The sequence below is a fragment of the Chelon labrosus genome, assembly GCF_963514085.1.
Source record: "Chelon labrosus genome assembly, chromosome: 11".
Taxonomy (NCBI): domain Eukaryota; kingdom Metazoa; phylum Chordata; class Actinopteri; order Mugiliformes; family Mugilidae; genus Chelon; species Chelon labrosus.
In genome coordinates, this window is record NC_140344.1 from 5,084,124 (window position 1) to 5,102,554 (window position 18,431).

Here is an 18,431-nt window from a genome sequence, read left to right on the forward strand (position 1 = left end):
AGCACGGCAGATAGAGAACGCGTCGACGACTGCAGCATGGTTACAGATTCAGTGCTGAATTCTGCATTATATCTTCGAAAGCTTGAAGAAACTGTGAAGTCATCTGTCTGAAAGTTGAACCAGAAGTGGGCCTTTCAACGGGATAATGAACCTAAGCACGCATGCAAATCCTCCACGGAATGGCCCTAAAAGAGGAAATGGAGACTGAATGAATGGCCTAATCAAAGCCCAGATTTGAATTCCACAGAAATGCTGAGAAGGGAATTGAAATAATGATGCAAAAAAAAACAAAAAAAAACAAAGAAACAAAAAAAATTATTAAGAGCACTCAGAACTCAGTGTCACAATGTCAGAAACTTGTAGACAAAATGCAAAACGCCTATACGAATTTATTTCTGCTAAAGGAGTAATCTAGTTTATGAGGCCAAGGATGCACTTACTTATGTGTTACATGTGTTGTTATTTCTAATAAAGATAAAGATTATTCAGCAGAAATAAAGACTGAAATCTTCATCGTTGGTGTTCAAGTACATCACTTCTGACTCTGTATCGATTATTCAAATATAATGCACAAGTCAAATATTACAATGGGTTGTACTTTTCCACGTGTGCATCCACTACGTGTAAACGGCCCAGCAATGCATGAGAATGCGTGATGTGAGAAACTAGCTTGAAAGCCAGACGGACTTTCACTGTGCACAGGGGCAGAAAGTTGGTCTGGAGTTACTCTGTTAGGAACCAATTATACCCCAGCAAAGATCTGACCCGCCAGTTTTATTGAGCGGGATTTATGCAGTGATGAGATTGATGATGAGACATGAGAGTGACAGAAACGTAATAAAAAAACGTAATCGTCAAAGTGGAGTTGGTTTTGTTTACAACAAAGTGACTCTAAAGATTGTAGGACTATCCAATTGTGTGCCGAGTTTTTTTCTTCTCTGTATCGGTTGAAACACGCCCTATAATGAAATCTGAATGGAGTGTTACCAGACTCATATTCTGATAAGGATTGAGTTCAATCACAACAGCTTTATAAGGTAAGGATATGTCAGTGATATGAGCTTATTTCTTTTTTTTAATTTTATTTACCGGCACCTAGAAGCCAAAAATCCATCAATAGGTTTCGTATTCTCCAGGAATTCCACAAGAGACTGCCAGTGTAAGTACAGGAAATCCGGTTTCTTGCAAGTCTGGATTACGTTCTTTGATAAACATCCATGAAGTCATATTAATTCACAGACAGATTTGCGAAATAAGCACATTATATCATTACACACAGAGCGGCTGTCTGAGAGGCGGACGGGCTCGGTTTCTCAATTTAGGCAGTGGTGCTTGGGTAAATAACTCTGATTGCTAATCTGATTATTGCAGCTGAGTCCAAACCAAAAAAAACCTTCGCAGGTATTAGTATAAAATATGTGCAGGTGACTTGCACGTAGCCACCTTCTACCGTGATGAGCGCCAGGTAGCGCAAAGACTGCACTAGAATCTATTACATGTAACAGATTCACAGCAGCTATCCATCGCAAAACCAGTTTGCTTGTCCCCCAAGGCAAAGAATGCACATCTGCCAGAAGTTTGCTGTTTAGAAATCCTATAATTAGAGCCTTTTCTTCAGGCACAACAACTGGAATTGCCTTCAGAAGGAAAAAAAGACAAGCCAACTTACTTAAAGGCAGGTTTTTCTATTTTGACTGAAGAAATACTCACTACCGGAAACAGCAGTTCACCAGAGAGCATTTTTCGTCCACTGACCCTGATATCTATCCCACAACTGCCACTGTTTTGTAAAAATGTCGCTTTTGTTGTTGGAGGGGAAAGTCACAATAGAAAATGTATTGTAGTTTGTATAAAATGTAGTTTGGAGATGACAGATAAAGATGGATAATGGAGAGAATATCATTTTTGAAACGTAAGAAAAGAAAGACTGGGTGAAATATATACACTATGACACTGAGACATCCCAGACAGCTCGGCAGTCAGTGAGTCTCCTATCTATTTAAAGCACAATTTATTGCAGTATTAGTCCATTTGCTTCCATCATAAGAGCCTAACGTGATGTAGGTACTTCCACAAATGTTATCCGTCAACATGCTGATCTCATTAAAATACTGACAGAGTTATAACGTTGTCAAAAGTAAAAGCAAAAAAAAAAAAAAAGGGCAAACGTGGACAGGCAAGTCAGGCATAATGATTACCATATCATTCCTCTGGCATGTTTTAAAGTTGACTGAACCCTTTGCTTTTGGCAAGGCCTCTGGGAGTTTGCATGTTTCACTTCAATGCGCCTACAATGACAGCTTGCACTCAGACAGGCTTGAGAATTGTCCCGGTTCAATTTGCTTCGTGACGGATGGCTGCAGGACTGGGCCTTCCATTAGTCCTTTTAATTGTCACATGCTGTAAACAACTGAAAATGTATCAGCTGCCATGTGACTCTGTACATGGAAATATGCTCAGATGAGAATCCCACAGTGTGTTGACTTCAGAATAGGCCGGTATCACGTAAAAAAATTTTTATTTTTAGGACAGAACGAGAAGAGATGATAGTGTTTGTATGATATGAAGTTGTGCAACAGAAGGCTCAGAAACAAAAATCGCTACAATAAAACTGTCTGGGCTGACCCACTGGTTAAAAATATCCCACAAATAATCACAGGGGACTCCAACAGGAAATGCCATTAAATGCCATTAGGGCATTGCAAAATGTGTATTAAGTTACACAGTGAAAGCTAAAAGCATCCACAGGAAAAAAAATAAAATAAATAATAATAATAAAAAAAGTTTCATCCTTTTTTCTCTCTCTCCGTTTCTGGCCATTGGTCACAAGCACAATGCTCTACATTTTTTTTTACACTTCATCGAGGAAATATTCTTTTTTTTTTCCCTCCCCCAGATCCCGTGACACAAACTTTGACTCATTCAGTTACTGACTCACTCATTCATTAAGTTACACGCACATGTACAAAAAAAAAAAAAAAAGAGGGGTGGGGGGCACAATTAGCCTACAGGGTTTAGATTTTTTTCCCTTCCCTACTTCCTCGTGTTAAATAATTTTATGAATTAGCTCATTTGTAAATGCGCAAGTGTGGCTTCCTAAGACGCAGCGCCTCAGCTCTATTAATATATTTCTAAATGCAACAAGTCACATGCAGCAGCTTTGTGGGTTTTTTTACACATATTAGAGCAAAACATGCTCCTTAACATCTGTCGAACGTGAAAGACAAAGATTGAAGACAGTAAATGTGAAGTTCACTTTAACAGATACTTCTGCCTGTGGTTTCATTTCATTGGCATGAAGAGTCGTTTATTTTAGGTGTTCCTAATTCACTGCAACAATCACTTTAGTCAGTTTTTTAATATTGTTGACTAAGTTTTATACCAGAGCCTCATAAACTATTAACGTACCTGCCCGGTACATCCCCCCACACACTGTAGAAGGAAATAAACGCTATTGGGCAAGAAGCTGAGTGGAGCTCTGAACCTGTTTTCATATCTGATCTGTTTATATTGGCAGTAGTGGCTTTGGAGTGAACCTCTTCATACCGCGGCTCGTCAGAGGGCGGCTCTTTGACTAATTTTTACGCCTCATTATAAAGGCTTAACTCCCTCCCTCTGCGCGCTGTCCCGCTCCTCCGCCGCGAGCCCTCAGTGTCTGGATCTATGCTGTAGCTAGATGGGCTGCATGCCACACGCCGCTGGCTCACAGGTTGCAGAGGACGAAAGTTTCATTTCGCATTTGTGGCAGTTTTTATTCTACTCGGGGCTTTTTTTCTCCTCTGCTTGGATACCTCTGACTTAGGCATTGGATATGTGCACACAGGATGATGACAACCCCTTTCCTCCCCGTAGAAGTAAAATAAAATAGGCTTTCGCGCACACTGGATTTACTCCTGTCATTCCATATGAAGAAGTCAAAAGTAAGTGACTGTTTTTGCTTATTTTTTTAATTCGAGGGAATGTGACAGTTTGACTTGTGGTTCATTCGGAGCACCGGGACACGTCCCTGTTGCTCACAAGCCACCAGAAAGCCGTTCCGATTTGCCACGATTTCTAATTCCTACCAGTTTTGCATGTATTGCTTCCAGTCGAGAGGCAGTGAGGTTTTAAATGAGTGGATGTGAGCTCCAGCTGGATCAAACCTACTCTCCAGCGCTTCATTTACTGTGTCTTCGTGCGGATGTGCCAAACCTGTTCTCCTTAAAGCCGCGTTTACTTCAGTGATCCACCTGTGCAGGGTTGAAACAGCCTGTCCCATATACACGTCTTCCTTATTTCGTTGGAAGAGAAGCGCACCTCATGTCTGCCCGATCAATAAGTGTAACGGCGCCAGTCTGAGTCTTCTCAGAAGGGTTTGCGCCTTGCGTAACTGTCGTTTGTTTGAATTTCAGGTCTGAAAAAGTGCTTGCATGTGTAATCACGTATGCGTGCCTAATGAGAAATTCACTTTACACGCGTCTCCTCCTGTAGATTAAAGTTAATCAGCTACTTTACGCACACATTCGGAAAGCAGAAAACTGACTGCTCGTCAATTCAGCCTAAACTCGAATAAAAGCACAAGTACCTGCTGTTATGAGGATTCGCTTCTTCAATAATTGCCATGCCATGATGTGTCCACTTCTCCTGGTCGGCACAAATCATTAGCAGATAAATTAAAGCGGCCTTAAATTGTGTGGACAGGGTGCCAGTCTGTGCCTTTGTGCCGATAAATCTCTTCATATCAGTTGACAATTATCTAAATGTGCTCCGAGACCAAAAAAAAACAAAAAAAAACTCATGTAGGAAATGTGTGCGCCTTATCATCAGCGCCAGTCCACCGGTTCGCGCAGCACTTCAGGTTATTCATGAGCCTGCTCTGCATGCGCTGCAGGGCCAGTTTAGGCTCCATGTCTGCAAGCCCTGTCACCATAATCTGTGGCCTGGGACATGGCCGGTATGAAAGTGGGCAAATTAAAGACTATTGTCTCATTTTAGTGCGACCTTTGTTATTTTAGGCAAACCCATGCCTTTCCTTAACATTTCAGCTCTCTTTTTATCACTGTTGTGTAAGCGTGAATGAAAGGCTTGATCCTTCATTTATACCAGTAGGTGACCACCTCAAGGCTTCCAACTACTGCTAAGTGGAAACACCTTTTTAATGTCCTAAGTGAAAACATATCGTCTTCTCTCATTTAAAAGACCTTATGGGCTACATTGCAATCCTAGCAAATATGGTTAATAGAAAACAGATTTAACGTGTGTACTGTGCACAAGAATTTGCCTAAACTAAACTTAACCTGCATTTCATTATCTCAGGCTGTCTAACTGAACACTGCCTTATTTCAGCTTTTTCTTTTTTTTCTTTTTGGACTAATCTCTGCCTTACTCTGCTTGGCAACCCAAGCCCATGCCAATCACTTGGACAGATTAGAAATAAATAAAAGGACGTGAAACACATTAATATGGATATAACGGGGTGTGTACGTGCGTGGATGCATCAGGGGATAAGAGCCTTTGAAGTTTCCTGGAGAAAGGGTGGGCATCTCCGCCGCTGTTAATCATATCCTGCGCAGACTTTCCTTTGTGCTTTTTTAATGAAGTTATACAGTAAGTTCAGCTCTGTGCCTGGCTGCATTAACAGATACCTTTCATCTTTTATTTACGTGCTGACATTGTCACAGCTTGAGGAGATTTATTTTTATTTTTTTTCTGTCGAGTAATCACAAGTAGAAAGCAACAAATTTGTCTGTATAATTTTGCTCCTTGTCTGGAGTTTGTTATATAAATGGAAACATTTATAGTATTCACCGGGCCTGCGCTGTTCCTTATTCATTTGCGTTTATAAAGAAGCTTAGAGCCTGTCGTAGTGGAGTTACAGTAGATTTATGATCAATCTTTGGTATTCATGATACGCTCTGACAAGGAAATGAAATTGCCTAGATCCACCTTTATTACAGTAGGTACACCACAGCCTAAGCAGGGATTCTTAGGAAATCCATGACACACGGTGCGTGTGAGAGTGTGTGAATGCGTGTAAAGACCTTTACACGTTCACAGAACATTTGGCACCAGTAGGGAGCGCTAGTTTTCTGATGCCAGTCAACAGGGGCTTTGGGCTGTGGGAGGTTTAGAGAGCCATCACGTGTCGGGCCCCCTGTGTCCCTCCTGACACAAAAAGGAGTTTATCCTTATTCACTGTTAATTTAGCGGCAGTAATTCCAGATAAGGAGTCGGATAAGTCAAGTGACATTCGACCTGTCTGCTTCTTGAATGCGTGCTCCCCAGAGTCACATCTCTGTGATCACATATCAGTTGTTGACTGGCAGAGCTGTTTGCCCAGGTTACACATTTCCATCCAGGGGAAGATACATAAGGCAGGTGAAGGGGCACTGGAGTATTTTGACACCAGGATGATTTAAACACACACATGGTCGGAGGAGCCAAGCTCCACTACAGGCTGTAAATCCGCAGGCCCAAGGCTCATATAATTCAGGCTCAGTTTGCTTCAGCATTATTGTTGTGGCCTCTGAACTGCTGAGGACCAGCACACAACATCCGAATCAGTTTTTATTGATGTCCTTTTTTTCTAAAGATCTTAAAGTGCCGACTGGAAGGCAGAGCATGAAAGGAAATGACAGACTGCCCTGCATGATTGGATGTATTATGTCACATGTTCTGGGAAGCATGCAGGAGGTGGGCGTTGTGGCAAAAAGAGTGTTAATGTGTCAAAATTTCACTCTCCAGTAATCAGAGCTGAATGAATTAGTTGCGCTAATAATGAGATTATATTAGCAGCAGGAAAGGAAACGTTAAATGAAAGCATGGCGGGCTGTCAAAGGGCGTTACTGCTGTCAAGTAGAATGTTTACTTCTTCTAAAGTGGGACTTGTCACTTAAATAAAACCAGGGTTTTAGCCACACCACATTCCCTTGACTAATCATTTCAGTGCTATCTGTGAACTACAGTTCCCAGTGGTGGGTATTTTGTTGACACCTTATCGAAGCCAAGTTCCTACTCAAAGATTTCCCTGGTACTCTGGCAGTCATTAATATATTCTCTTGTTGTCAGCAGATACATAATCACCTCCCTTTAGTGAAGAATGTTCATTTGTCAGGGCTGGATATCAAATGTCATTATGACTCATGTTTTAATCACAGCTCATACCTGGCTGCACATCTTTTCACGTACCTCTTCTTTGTGTGAAGTCACAACCATCACTGCCATGTTATTGTGTTTCAGCTTAACCGCCTGACGTGTTTTTTGAGTAGCAAATATTTTTCTTGAGAATGCAGACAATTAAACTGTGCAGAGGGCCTTTTGCGTTTTTCCAGTGAAGTGGAAAGGTTTGTCAGGGGTATTTCAGTCTGCAACCTCACACTTAGATGCCACTAAATCCACCTCACTGCCCTCGTAAAATGCTCTCCTTTAACATTTTACACACATTTCTCTGTAATGCGATGTGAGACTCTGTCATTTATTTTATGTTTTTATTTTTTTATTTTTTTATTTTTTTATTTTTTTTTCATCCATATGGACCTTCCCTGAAGTCATGTGGGGTTGAAGAAGTTCATTTATCTTCGGGGATCACATGTTATTGGTGAAACTGAAATCAGTTTGGTTTGGCTGTGCGCATTGTTTTCATGCCTTCGAGGAAGAGAAGGCTGCCATCAACAAGAAGGCAAAAAAATATACACTGTTTAAGGTCAACTGGTGTCCTACGGTGACATTTTAGATGACGTGCATGCACAGCTCGACATTATCGTGCAAAAGGGATTTAAAGTAGGGTTTAATCCCGGGAAACGGGATTCCCGGGAAATCTGATCAAGACTATTTCCCGATTCCCGGGAAAGGTTATGACGGGAAACGGGAAATATATATTTATTTTTTGTTACACGTGCGCTTCTATTGTTGTCTTACGTTAACGTTGAATTCAGTGCAGCAGTAGGCTATAGCCTAGAAATCCACGCACCCTAGCGGCAGCAAATGTCATTTGCAGCAGTAGGCTACCAATCTCCTAATGATGTCTGCAGCCAGCTTTGTTAGGCCGTAAGGTCAACCCTGTTATCGTTTCATCCCGCTCCACAGTCTGGCATCTACACAATCTTTAGTTCATAAAACATAACGAGTCATGCTAAGCTACCCAAAAAAAGTTCGTCGCAAAAATTCCAGTCGATTGCCGATGCGTCTATGTTTTATGCAGAACTAGTTTCTTCAGAGCGTAATAAGATCTTGGTCACGACTGGTGGCACGGTTGGTCACGTGATCGTTCTACACCAATACGGTAGCTGCTTTTTGGCAGATAGGCTGTCACGCACGCAGCTGACTTGATCACGCAGCAGAATTGATCATTGCAAACTTTGTTGATATGGACATAAACTGTGTTTCTTGCCCTAATAATGTTACAAATAATATAAAACATGCTGGGAACGCATATTTGAATGATATCGATACATTACTTGGGCAAAAACAACAACAACAAAAATCAGCTGTTTCCCGGGATTCCCGGGAAATGGGTCGTCTTTTCCCGGGATCTGATTCATCTAATTTTCGGGAAAAATATTAAACCCTAATTTAAAGAAGACGAAACTGATGTTTGATCTTAGCTGCAGAGCTCTCACCTCATTTGTATCATGCAGTACCAGACTTTTTTCTTTCTTTTGGGGAATGACACACTGCCTGAGCAAAAACCACAGTTTTAGTAATATTCCTTTTTCAAAAGGATTTCTCCAACTTGAGTTCAGTATTGAAGAAAAAAGCCCATCTGTCGGCGACGGTGAGGGGCCGAACAGCGGATAAACAGATTCAGAAACCACTTCAGCAGGTCCTCTGGTGATGTAACTCTTTATGTTCATTGAGAAATACGGCAAATGTCAGATGATGCAGTCCACCAAACTCATGTTTACTGAAAGTGTTTTGTACAAAGTGCTGTAATTTGCCCCAAAGCTTTGTGCAGTCATGGTCTTAGGCGCTGGCTTTGCCCTTTTGGGAAAGAGCACGCAGAATCCATAAAAGCAAACATGGTTTGAGTTATAGGATGTTGTTCTGTCACACAGCCCAGACCTTGTGTTTGAGTATTTGATGTCTTATTTTTGCAGCAAAAAGACGTTCAGTGTGTTGTCCCACAACCGGGGAAGGGTCTTTCTAACCATAACCTGGCCTTGAAGGGGCATGTCTTAGAGTGAAAGTATTTGGAGTAAATGCTGGATCTGCACTGAACTGCATCTTTGCCTGCTTGTGGCGTTTAGCTGATTTTTGATGATGTTTTTAAAAATGAAACCACAAAGATCTGATGTAGAACTCATCTTCTAAAAATGCACCAGATGACTTAAGTGGGTGTATCTTTGCACAAGAAAGTAAAATAAATTTTATAATGTGCTTATAAAGCCAGCCAAGGAAATAGAAAACGCCGCTGAGGAACCATAAGTGTGAACAGTGTTTATAGAAGTCGGATCTTTTAACCACTACATGCTGTGGTCTGTCAGTTAGAAATTCCTGCAGGCATTTTTGAACTGGCTTGGAAACTGAAAATGACCGGTTGGATCAGTTGAAACAATTACCATACCCGGGTTTGAGCTTGTTTCTGTACAAAAGGCACTTGGTGTCATGTGAATGCAAACATTACAGGGGAAATCACTGTCACATGAATGCGGCACACGACCGGAGCCAGGCTGATGGGTTTGTTATGTAGGCTGGCAGGAAGTCTGAAGCAGAAGCCACAGTGCTGCGTTTGTCAGAGTCAATTAACAGCAGTTAACACAGCAACTTTTCATTTTCTCTCCTCTGAAGTCCAAAAATGTGTTTTGAATTACTCCCTAATTGCTGTTTAGTGTGGTCTGTTGAATGTCTCCAGATTCTAATTGCAGAATTGATGCACTACTTGCGGCCTTGCATGATTTATGCGTCTGTCAGTTTCTCACTGGAGAGTACCATTTAAATTGTTTATAACTGTACGTAGAAAACACTGAATACGAGAGAGATTGTCCAAGTGTCCAGGGCTTTCCGACTGCAGCGTTGATTTAAAAGCATGACATATGTACAACATTTATCAAGAAAATGAAGGGCAAAACACCTGCTGGTTCCAATTTTTTCAAATGTGATTTCTGGGTTTGCATCATTTTATGTAACTGCGTATCAAATATTTGGGGGTTTTGGAGCGTTGATCTGTGGGATCTGAGAAAAAAAAAAAAGAAAAAGCAATGGTTCAATCAAATATGACTGTTGTTGCCCTGGACAACACAGATACTGGAATTTCTTATTAAAATATTGACTTGTTCCTCATAGTAGCTCTGAAGGACAGGTAGAGGAAACATTTTTCTGCAGCTTTTCATATTTGATGAAGGCGGTTATATCAAACTCAGTTTCTCTTTTCTTTTCCTTTGTATCAAAGATGAGCGATTAACTTAAATTTGACTGACTCGCTGAGAGTGCATACACGCGCAGCCACTAATATTTGATGCGCTACGAGAACTTCAGCCAGAGTGTTCATTCAAATAGCTCCTGGGCTGCTGCGCAAAACACAATGTGAAAGTGTTTCATTGCTCTTTTTGGTTTAGCCAAGACACATTCTCTAAGTGCACAGTGTGAGCAAGATCTGAACCCTCACTGCTTCTTTTAAAGGAACCTCTCTCCCGCTCTCTCTCTCTCTCTCTCTCTCTCTCTCTCTCTCATATGATTGTTTTTGTGAATATTTTGGAAAACATCAAAGCACATTTTTGTGCGAGGATTCATTGCTCAATTTTGGCATGGGAAAATTCTTTCCCCCTCCAAGTCATGTGGAACGTTTTTCTTTCTTTTTTTTAATCCACTGCATAATGTGTAAAATTCATTGCAGTCAACCAGCCTGGTCTAGTTGTTCTTTGAAAAGTTTTCATTTAAGGGATTCAAGGTATGGCAGAATCGCAGCAAACTGTTTCTAAGTATTCGCTGGCATCTATACTTTTCTTTCTTTCTCAGAAATGCTGACAAAGTAGACGATTAAAACTCTCCCACTGTCATTCTGGCCTTTAAAGAGTCCTGACGGATCTGAAGCTAATATCCTGCCAGAGGATTATTTATTATACTTGATTTAAACTAGATTTTCTGTGTTTATTTGGTGTTTCATGTGCTGTAAAAAAAAAAAAAAGGGGGAGATTCTGAGTTGATATGGTTTGATATGGTTTGCTGTCACAGAATGAGTGAAGGCACATCATCTGGTGAAGATGATGACATCTGAAGTGGTGATTTGCTGCGACGATGCATCTTATCTAATTAGCACACTAATCATACTGTGGTCATCTGTTTTCAGGCTCTTTTAGAGGCCTCAGCTCTGTGAGATTGGCATGTTGCCTTAAACTCACATAATTAACAGAAGCACGAGGACCCTTACGCATGAAAGGTCTCTGGATGTTTTCACCAGCATCGCGTCATCGTATGTGGATATTCAGCACCACTGAGCAGTCCCAGAGTACATCTGAATCAGAGCAGTCGCTTCAGGGCATTTAGATAGAACTGCCTTGTCCTGTGTTTGTGGATCTGTTCGCTTGGAACTTACTGTTCCCTAATGATCGGTTTGTCCTCAAGCTGGGATGAAGACCACAAAGAGCAGTTCATACAGGAGTAAGAACCTGTGTTAGTCATCCGTACTCCTCAAGGACCGCTACAGAAGTGTACACGTTTTTTGTCAAGTCCGTGTTGCGTTAAACTTGACACATTGTGCCTTCAACTGAAACTGCTTCAGGTTTCAAGGGCTGTCTCTTGGAATTATTGTCAGTTTTGGCATGATTGGTTAAATTCATTTCACGTTATTTCCTTCACCCTTATGCCCTAGGCTCTTTTTTTTTTTTTTTTTTTTAATTCCCACCTTAAAAAAATATCTACAAACTTAGCAACAGCTGCTGAACTGTTAGTCCAACATGAATAACCTTGGGCTTTATGAATAACAGACACTTTGGAGAAATTTGAAATAAGTCTTCTTAACCTCTCTCACTCACAGCAGAGACCGTTGCACCTTTGTTCCACCTCACCATTATGTTTGAAGGGTACAGAGTTTTAAGCTGGCAGTCTGTGTAAAAGTGAGAGCGGGGACGGTTGGACCCGTCGCACCTGATGCCTACGCTGTTGTGTCAAACATCATGCTTCTGATTCTGTGAAATTCCAGCCAACAATAACACATTTTTAGTTCTGCCAAATGGAAACTGTAAATTCTCAACCAGGTTTGATGCAAGTGCAACAATGTCCCATCCATTTTAGTCGTTTCCGTCTGCACAGCTGTGTGCAACAGAAAGCAGAAGCCATTATGCAGCTGATCTACCATCTAAAGGAAGATACATTTGTTATTTTTTAAGTGGGTGGCACATTCTTCCCTCTCATTCTCTTTCCCCCTCCAGCGAAGCTGTCCTCTAATGGCACCGAGCACATGTCGCTGTTCAGCAGCACCTTCCTTGTGTGATCAAAGTAGACGGCATAACAGATGAATTTGATTAGAATAACTGGTCCACAATGAGCTGTTTAACAGCAGGGTGACAGCCGAGGATGAATCACAAGACAAACATTTGTGCAGTTTGGTGTCTTCTTTTCAAAATGTTATTGATACCAGAGGAAGACAAGGAAGGGATTTAGCTGAGACGTGGGTGAGAATTTGTGAAGGTAAAAACTTGGCAGGGAATCTGTAAGGAAATCTGATAAAAAAAAAAGCACTGTTGCACAACTTTCCTCCTTGTTGTCCCGGCCAAATTCCCCTCCTCCAGTTAGTGCATATTAACCAGCTCTGTCCTACCCATTGTTTGTTGACATAGTGAGTGATGTGGCTATATAAAGGGACTGTAAGAGGATCATAAAACATCGCTTTCCCTTTCCAAAGAAAATAACACAGAGCATACAGTTATCAAGTGCATTTTATCTTCATCCTCCCCCTTGCAAATTTGCTTTAAGTAGCGAGATCAGATTTCCTGCTAGACACCAACAAGACGATGTGATTGCAATCAAAGCATCCACAGTTCAAGTCAACATGTCCTCTAAAGAAGCAGCAATTTATTTGGGTAATTTATGTCTGGGTTCACTCTGGGGTTTTATATGTGTATCAGTAGCAGGCCAGTCTTGAATACGGAGAAACCGGAAACTTCGACAGTAAAAAACAATGCTTGTTTGCCCAGTCAGTTAACATATAGGGCCGTAATTCATCAGTCACACGCCAGGGCAAGTCCCAGAGACAGTAATCCGAGTAAGGCCTCGCTCCATCATCTCCAACAACCAACCAATAGCACATCAAACCAACGCAACGGGCACTTTTTTTTTTCCTCTCGCTTCCTGTTGTTCCCGTGGCCACAGTATTATTAATTGTTTGTTCACCATTAGGAACTCTAATCCACTCTAAAACGTTCTCACTTGGTTAAAGGAACAGAATGTTTGCTGCCCACTGATCTTTGAAACCCACTGTTTAACACAGCAGGGGTTCTCTAATTTCCCTGTGAAGTCCGAACGCATTACACATTAGGAATGGGTTGTTTGTTTCTAGTGTTTTGTAGACACTACAAAGCACACTGGGGTTTTTTTGTTGTTGTTGTTGTTCCATTAAATGTGCAATTTTGTTGCCATATGGTTTAATTGATCTCAGCCCTCGTGGTCTTTGCCTCTATCTGTTCAGCTGTTGGTAATACATGTCCTTACTCTGGAGGGCAGTGATTCCCAAATATATGGTTGATCACAAAATAATCCTTTATTAAGGAAAGATAATCTTTCATTCATCCCACAGTGAGGAACGCATCACTTGCATCTCTGCCTGATTCATTCATGCTTGTCATTCAAGTATTGAGCCCTTTGCTGAGAGAAATGTACCAATCCAGACTGCTGAATTAGGTTTTCTCACATAACAAATCTGGCGTTGGCCAGATCCAAAGTAAAAAACTTGAAAAAATTCAAAATAAAATTCACAGTTTCTCCTGTCTGTTTCTGCAGAGAGAGAAATGCAGACACATTTTCAGAGCTAGATCCAATAAAAATACACTTTTATTGTCAGCGTGGGCGTTGACAAAGCCAAAGGCAGGCACGCGGTGGTTATGATCTCAACCCATTCAATGGTTGGGATTTTGACAGACACTGCTTTCGTCTGGTAATAATGGTTTTTCATTTGGAAAGGAGTTTGTGGTGTGTTTTTCTAACACATGATTAAAGCTTGATAAAGCTTGATGATCTCAAGCTTTATCCCGTGTGTGCGCAAACGCACAACGCTCGTCGGCTCATCAGATAAGTGCAGATAGTTTGCCTCTGTGTGAATCAGTTTAATTGCCTGGCTCCTCTCTATTACCTTGAAGTTTATTTAGTTAGGGTTAGAAGCTGTAAGTGGGCCTCTGCAGACGGCAGCAGCGGCTGACTGACTGGTCTTGGATGCTAATTTGATTTACACATGAAGTAAGTGAGCTCTGGTCGCTTGAAATTCTAGTGTGCAGTTGTTAGACACAGTTCGGGTTATGGATTTGGTAATAACTGCACTCTACTCTTCATGTATGGTGTGGAAGGGTAAACAGCAAGGAGGAGAAAACAACCAAATGAAGCACTCATTTGAAACCCTCAATTAACCTGAGTCTGGGTCAACTCCAGCGCATCTGGACGACAACAGCAGCCTGGCATTTTCTCTGCATGTCCTTTGTCATTTGCCTCTGTTTTAATCTACATTATGAAACATGAAAACAAATGTCTCCCGGCAGACTTCAAAACAGTGATGGAGGCAAAAAGATTAGGATCAAATGCCCACATCTCTGACAAAACAGGCTGCATGTTGCTATGGTGGACTAATGTCATGCAAGGTCCTGTGTTCTGCTTTTATGAGATTATGTGGATAAGAGGGCCACGAGGCCGGCAGTCTGGAGAGCCTGTTCAGCTAATGACGCCTCGGGTTCAAAGTATTGGTGGAAAATGAGACGGAGGGGGTAATCATCTTCGGCATCAATATGATGAGTGAGAGCAGGCTTGCAGCACTCGGTGAGAGCTGTAATGCACTGAGAAATGGGAGACAAGAGGGCTTCAGGGTGGCTGGTTGTGTGTGGCTGTCCAGCCCTTTTTGGCTGCTATCGGCTGGTTCTGCTGTTGTTCGAATAATAATAAAAAAGGCTTGATTTCTTTTACTTCTCATCTGCTGAGCTTTGGAGACCATTCTTAGTATGGGAAAGAAATTCATCCCAGCCCTGACTTCAATCTCAGAAGGTCACCCAGAGAGGGCTCGAGTTAGCCCGTCAAAGTCTTAGCACTTTTCTCACCAAAGCTTTGGTGTTTATTGATATGTTTGGCCTGAGCAGAGTGCTGGGAATCCGTGAGCATTTTTGGAACTTGTAGAAACAAGATGTGTTTGTTTTTGCATGGGTATCGTTTAACTAGATGTTTTCCCATCTGTCTGTTTGGATCGCATCAGTGCAGCTCACGATAAGATAAGGCAACATCAGCCTACGTTGTGTATAGTGTGGATACTATCACAGGATCGTGATAATGCATATATTTTGGTTGCTACATTCTGGTGAAAAAGGTGACACGTCTCCTTTTTCGTAAGAATGTGTCCACTTTAACACACTGGAAAAACAAATAAATCTAAGGACAGTAGTTCCAAACAGTTTCCTTGCATGCTTTTTTAAAAAAACAAACTGAAGCTACTGTATCATATATATAATTATAGAAGCATATGCAACTCAAGATGTATAGTTAGATCTTTATTGTCAACTTGTTCCTCAGGGTAAGGACTGAGCGATCAAACACTCTGCTGCAATAACCTTTAAAGAATGTAAATGTTGCAAGATGCAAGCTTCTCTTTATTATTTGATATCCCATTAATGGCGGCATTCAACGGTTTTCTTATCAAAGCATTTCCGTAGTATGTCAGCTAAGAACACATTTGTCATTGATACCTGGAAGTCACCCATTGTAAGCGAAATCGTGCTTTTGATTTGACCTAGCAAATAATGATTAGAGGAATGCTTCATGCTAACATAATAACGGCGCCGTGAAGCAAAACTTCCTCAGTGAACTTGCTCCTGCACTTTCACACAGCATGTGGCTCTCACAAACGACTTGTGGCGTGATACAGTGGACTAAAAACGGGTTTTAACATAAAACAATAAATAAGAGGTCAGTTAAACATTTAAAATTAGGTCCGGTTGCATGTGTCCTAGAAATCCTGGCTTGTCTGGAATAGTTGCAGTGTCTTAATAGTGGATTTTGACCAACACTAACTTTCAGTCTATTCTGAAATAAGATAAAATAAGCATTCATCTGTGACCAGTCTGTGATGATTTATGTTGAGCACAATAAAGGTTCATGGTTTCCGTGAGCGCAGACTGACGTAGACCTTGAACACGGAAGGCACGCGCACGTGCTTTTAAACTTGTCACTCTGCTGCTTGGGTTATTATTGTGAGGTCATTGCGCTTCTTGTGGAACACAGAAAAACCCCAAAAAGGCCCAGTCGGATCTTTTCTTCTTTTTTTTTTCTCCTCGTTTAGCGGCTTGGACTATACCACCAAGTCAGTGATTATTCAGGAGTTTGCTTCCTTCCCGGTCCAAGCGCAGTGGGCAGACATAGCGCAAGAAGTCTGGAGAATTTGGAACCACTTCTTGACAGGAGTTTTATGCCATCTGTGTGTCCTTTTACTCTTTTAGTGATTCATTCTGAAGGTCTGAATAAGGCCGAACGTCCTCATAAAACCTCTCTACGAAACAAGCTGTTTTCTTGGCGCGCTGTCAGTGTGATTGCAGTGCATATGTCAAATTCATATATATATATATATATATATATATATATATATATGCTGAATGGATGGAATCTGCGATAACTTCCTTTTCTGGGTTATTTAAGTTAACTTTAGTGTCAGATACATGAAATCTGTAACTCTGTTCTTGATGATAGAGCAACAGTGGCAGTAGAGGGACTGTCACAATAACATGTACTGAACACTTAAATAACTTAATATTAAATTTTGAATCTTTATATACATATTAATGTATAATCCAATGGCAGACCAGCATTACAAGTGTCCTTGATTTATTTTTTTGGGTTAGACAGTGAGCTCAGCTGTTAATCTCCACGCCTAAGTCTCCATAACATAGTCTTTAGTTGTTACTCCTTCACATTTAAAATCGAGACTTCTGCTAATCTTCTGGCCATGTCATAAACTGTTAACAACTTTGCGTAAGTTCCTGTTGCCCTCAATGTACCTGCTGCTCATTTTCATTGCAATCATGATGCCTCAAGAATTGGACTGGCTTCTCATCGTACTAATTGTACCTTTAACAACAAATGGCAGTATAGTGGCATGAGAGTATAGGAACACGGTGTTTTGCACGGCAGAGGAAGGTTTTACAAAGTCCAACAACAGCAACCTAGACAGATCAATAGTGCGATAGCCAAACATTTGCAAGTATTTGCTGAGTCATTAGGAGTTCTTCTGTCTTTTGTGCGAAACCCTCGGTGGTGGGTCTGCTCTTGAGCCGTCTGCTGAGCTAATGCCATTACCTGGTGATCGACATTTTGAAGGGAGTGCGCTGAATGTCAATGCACCTTGTTAAATCCAATAAAAAGCTTACAGCTTTGGCTCTTGGATTGTCTGTCAGGATCTCAGAAACATATCAATGGACACATAAGCACTGAAGCAAAGCAGAAGTTAATTATACTGGTGGTAGTCCAGATCTGGGAATCCTGCCACCAGACATTCAAACTTTTTTCGGGCCATGAAGATTCAGTATTATCAATTACATAATCTAATTTACTGACTTAGCCAATAAAAGAATATGTTAAATCGTGTCATGTTTTGATCCTTAAATTAAACAATGTAGAAAAATATGAGATGATTCCCTTTTGGATGCTCACAAAAGTGCTATTCATAATATTTCCTTTCATCCATTTTAAGAGAGACCTTTAATAGCATCATATGATGTAAAACCAGAAGGCCGCCATCAACACCGAATTAGTTGCTCCCTCCTGCAGAGTCCATCTGCCTCTAACATTAGTGACGTGGCTTTCAGCTGGCCTGTTTCATGGGCTGTGAATCTGTCTCATAAAAATCTTTCACTATTATCGCTCACATTCCACATCCCGTTGTGTATACTGCTGTATTTACTTCGCCATATTGGCGCTCACAGAAAATAAGCCAAGGGGGGTGATTATTGGTTTAAGGAGAGCACAGTAAACCACTGAAACGGTAACGGCAACTATGATCATTGCTAGCCCGTCACCGTTGCTCTGCTTTCATTGACATTTTAGTCCTTTACTGGATTATTTCACCTATGCAACAGTTGTGCAGCGAGAAGCAACCTTGATGTTTGGTCGATGATTGCATTCGATTTCATTTTTGATCTAATTGAAATGCAGCAGCAGACAAATTATGACCTGGAAGCAGATGTGTAGCGTCAATGAAAGCTCACACTGCAAGTGAATCTGGTTTGGGAATGGCAGTATTTATAAAATAACCCAGGGTTTCTGGTTTTCACTCTTTC

The 18,431-nt window shown here is 41.2% G+C and overlaps 1 protein-coding gene across 1 annotated transcript in view; it reads left to right on the forward strand.

Moving 5' to 3' along the window:
- Positions 1–3,248: 3,248 nt before the first annotated feature.
- The window catches only part of kitlga (kit ligand a), a 28,645-nt gene continuing 13,462 nt past the window's right edge, over positions 3,249–18,431 (forward strand). Inside the window, exon 1 of the mRNA XM_084554381.1 lies at positions 3,249–3,920. Within this exon, the coding sequence (XP_084410507.1) occupies positions 3,906–3,920 (15 nt within the window). The 5' untranslated portion in view covers positions 3,249–3,905. The remainder of the gene's footprint in view (positions 3,921–18,431) is intronic.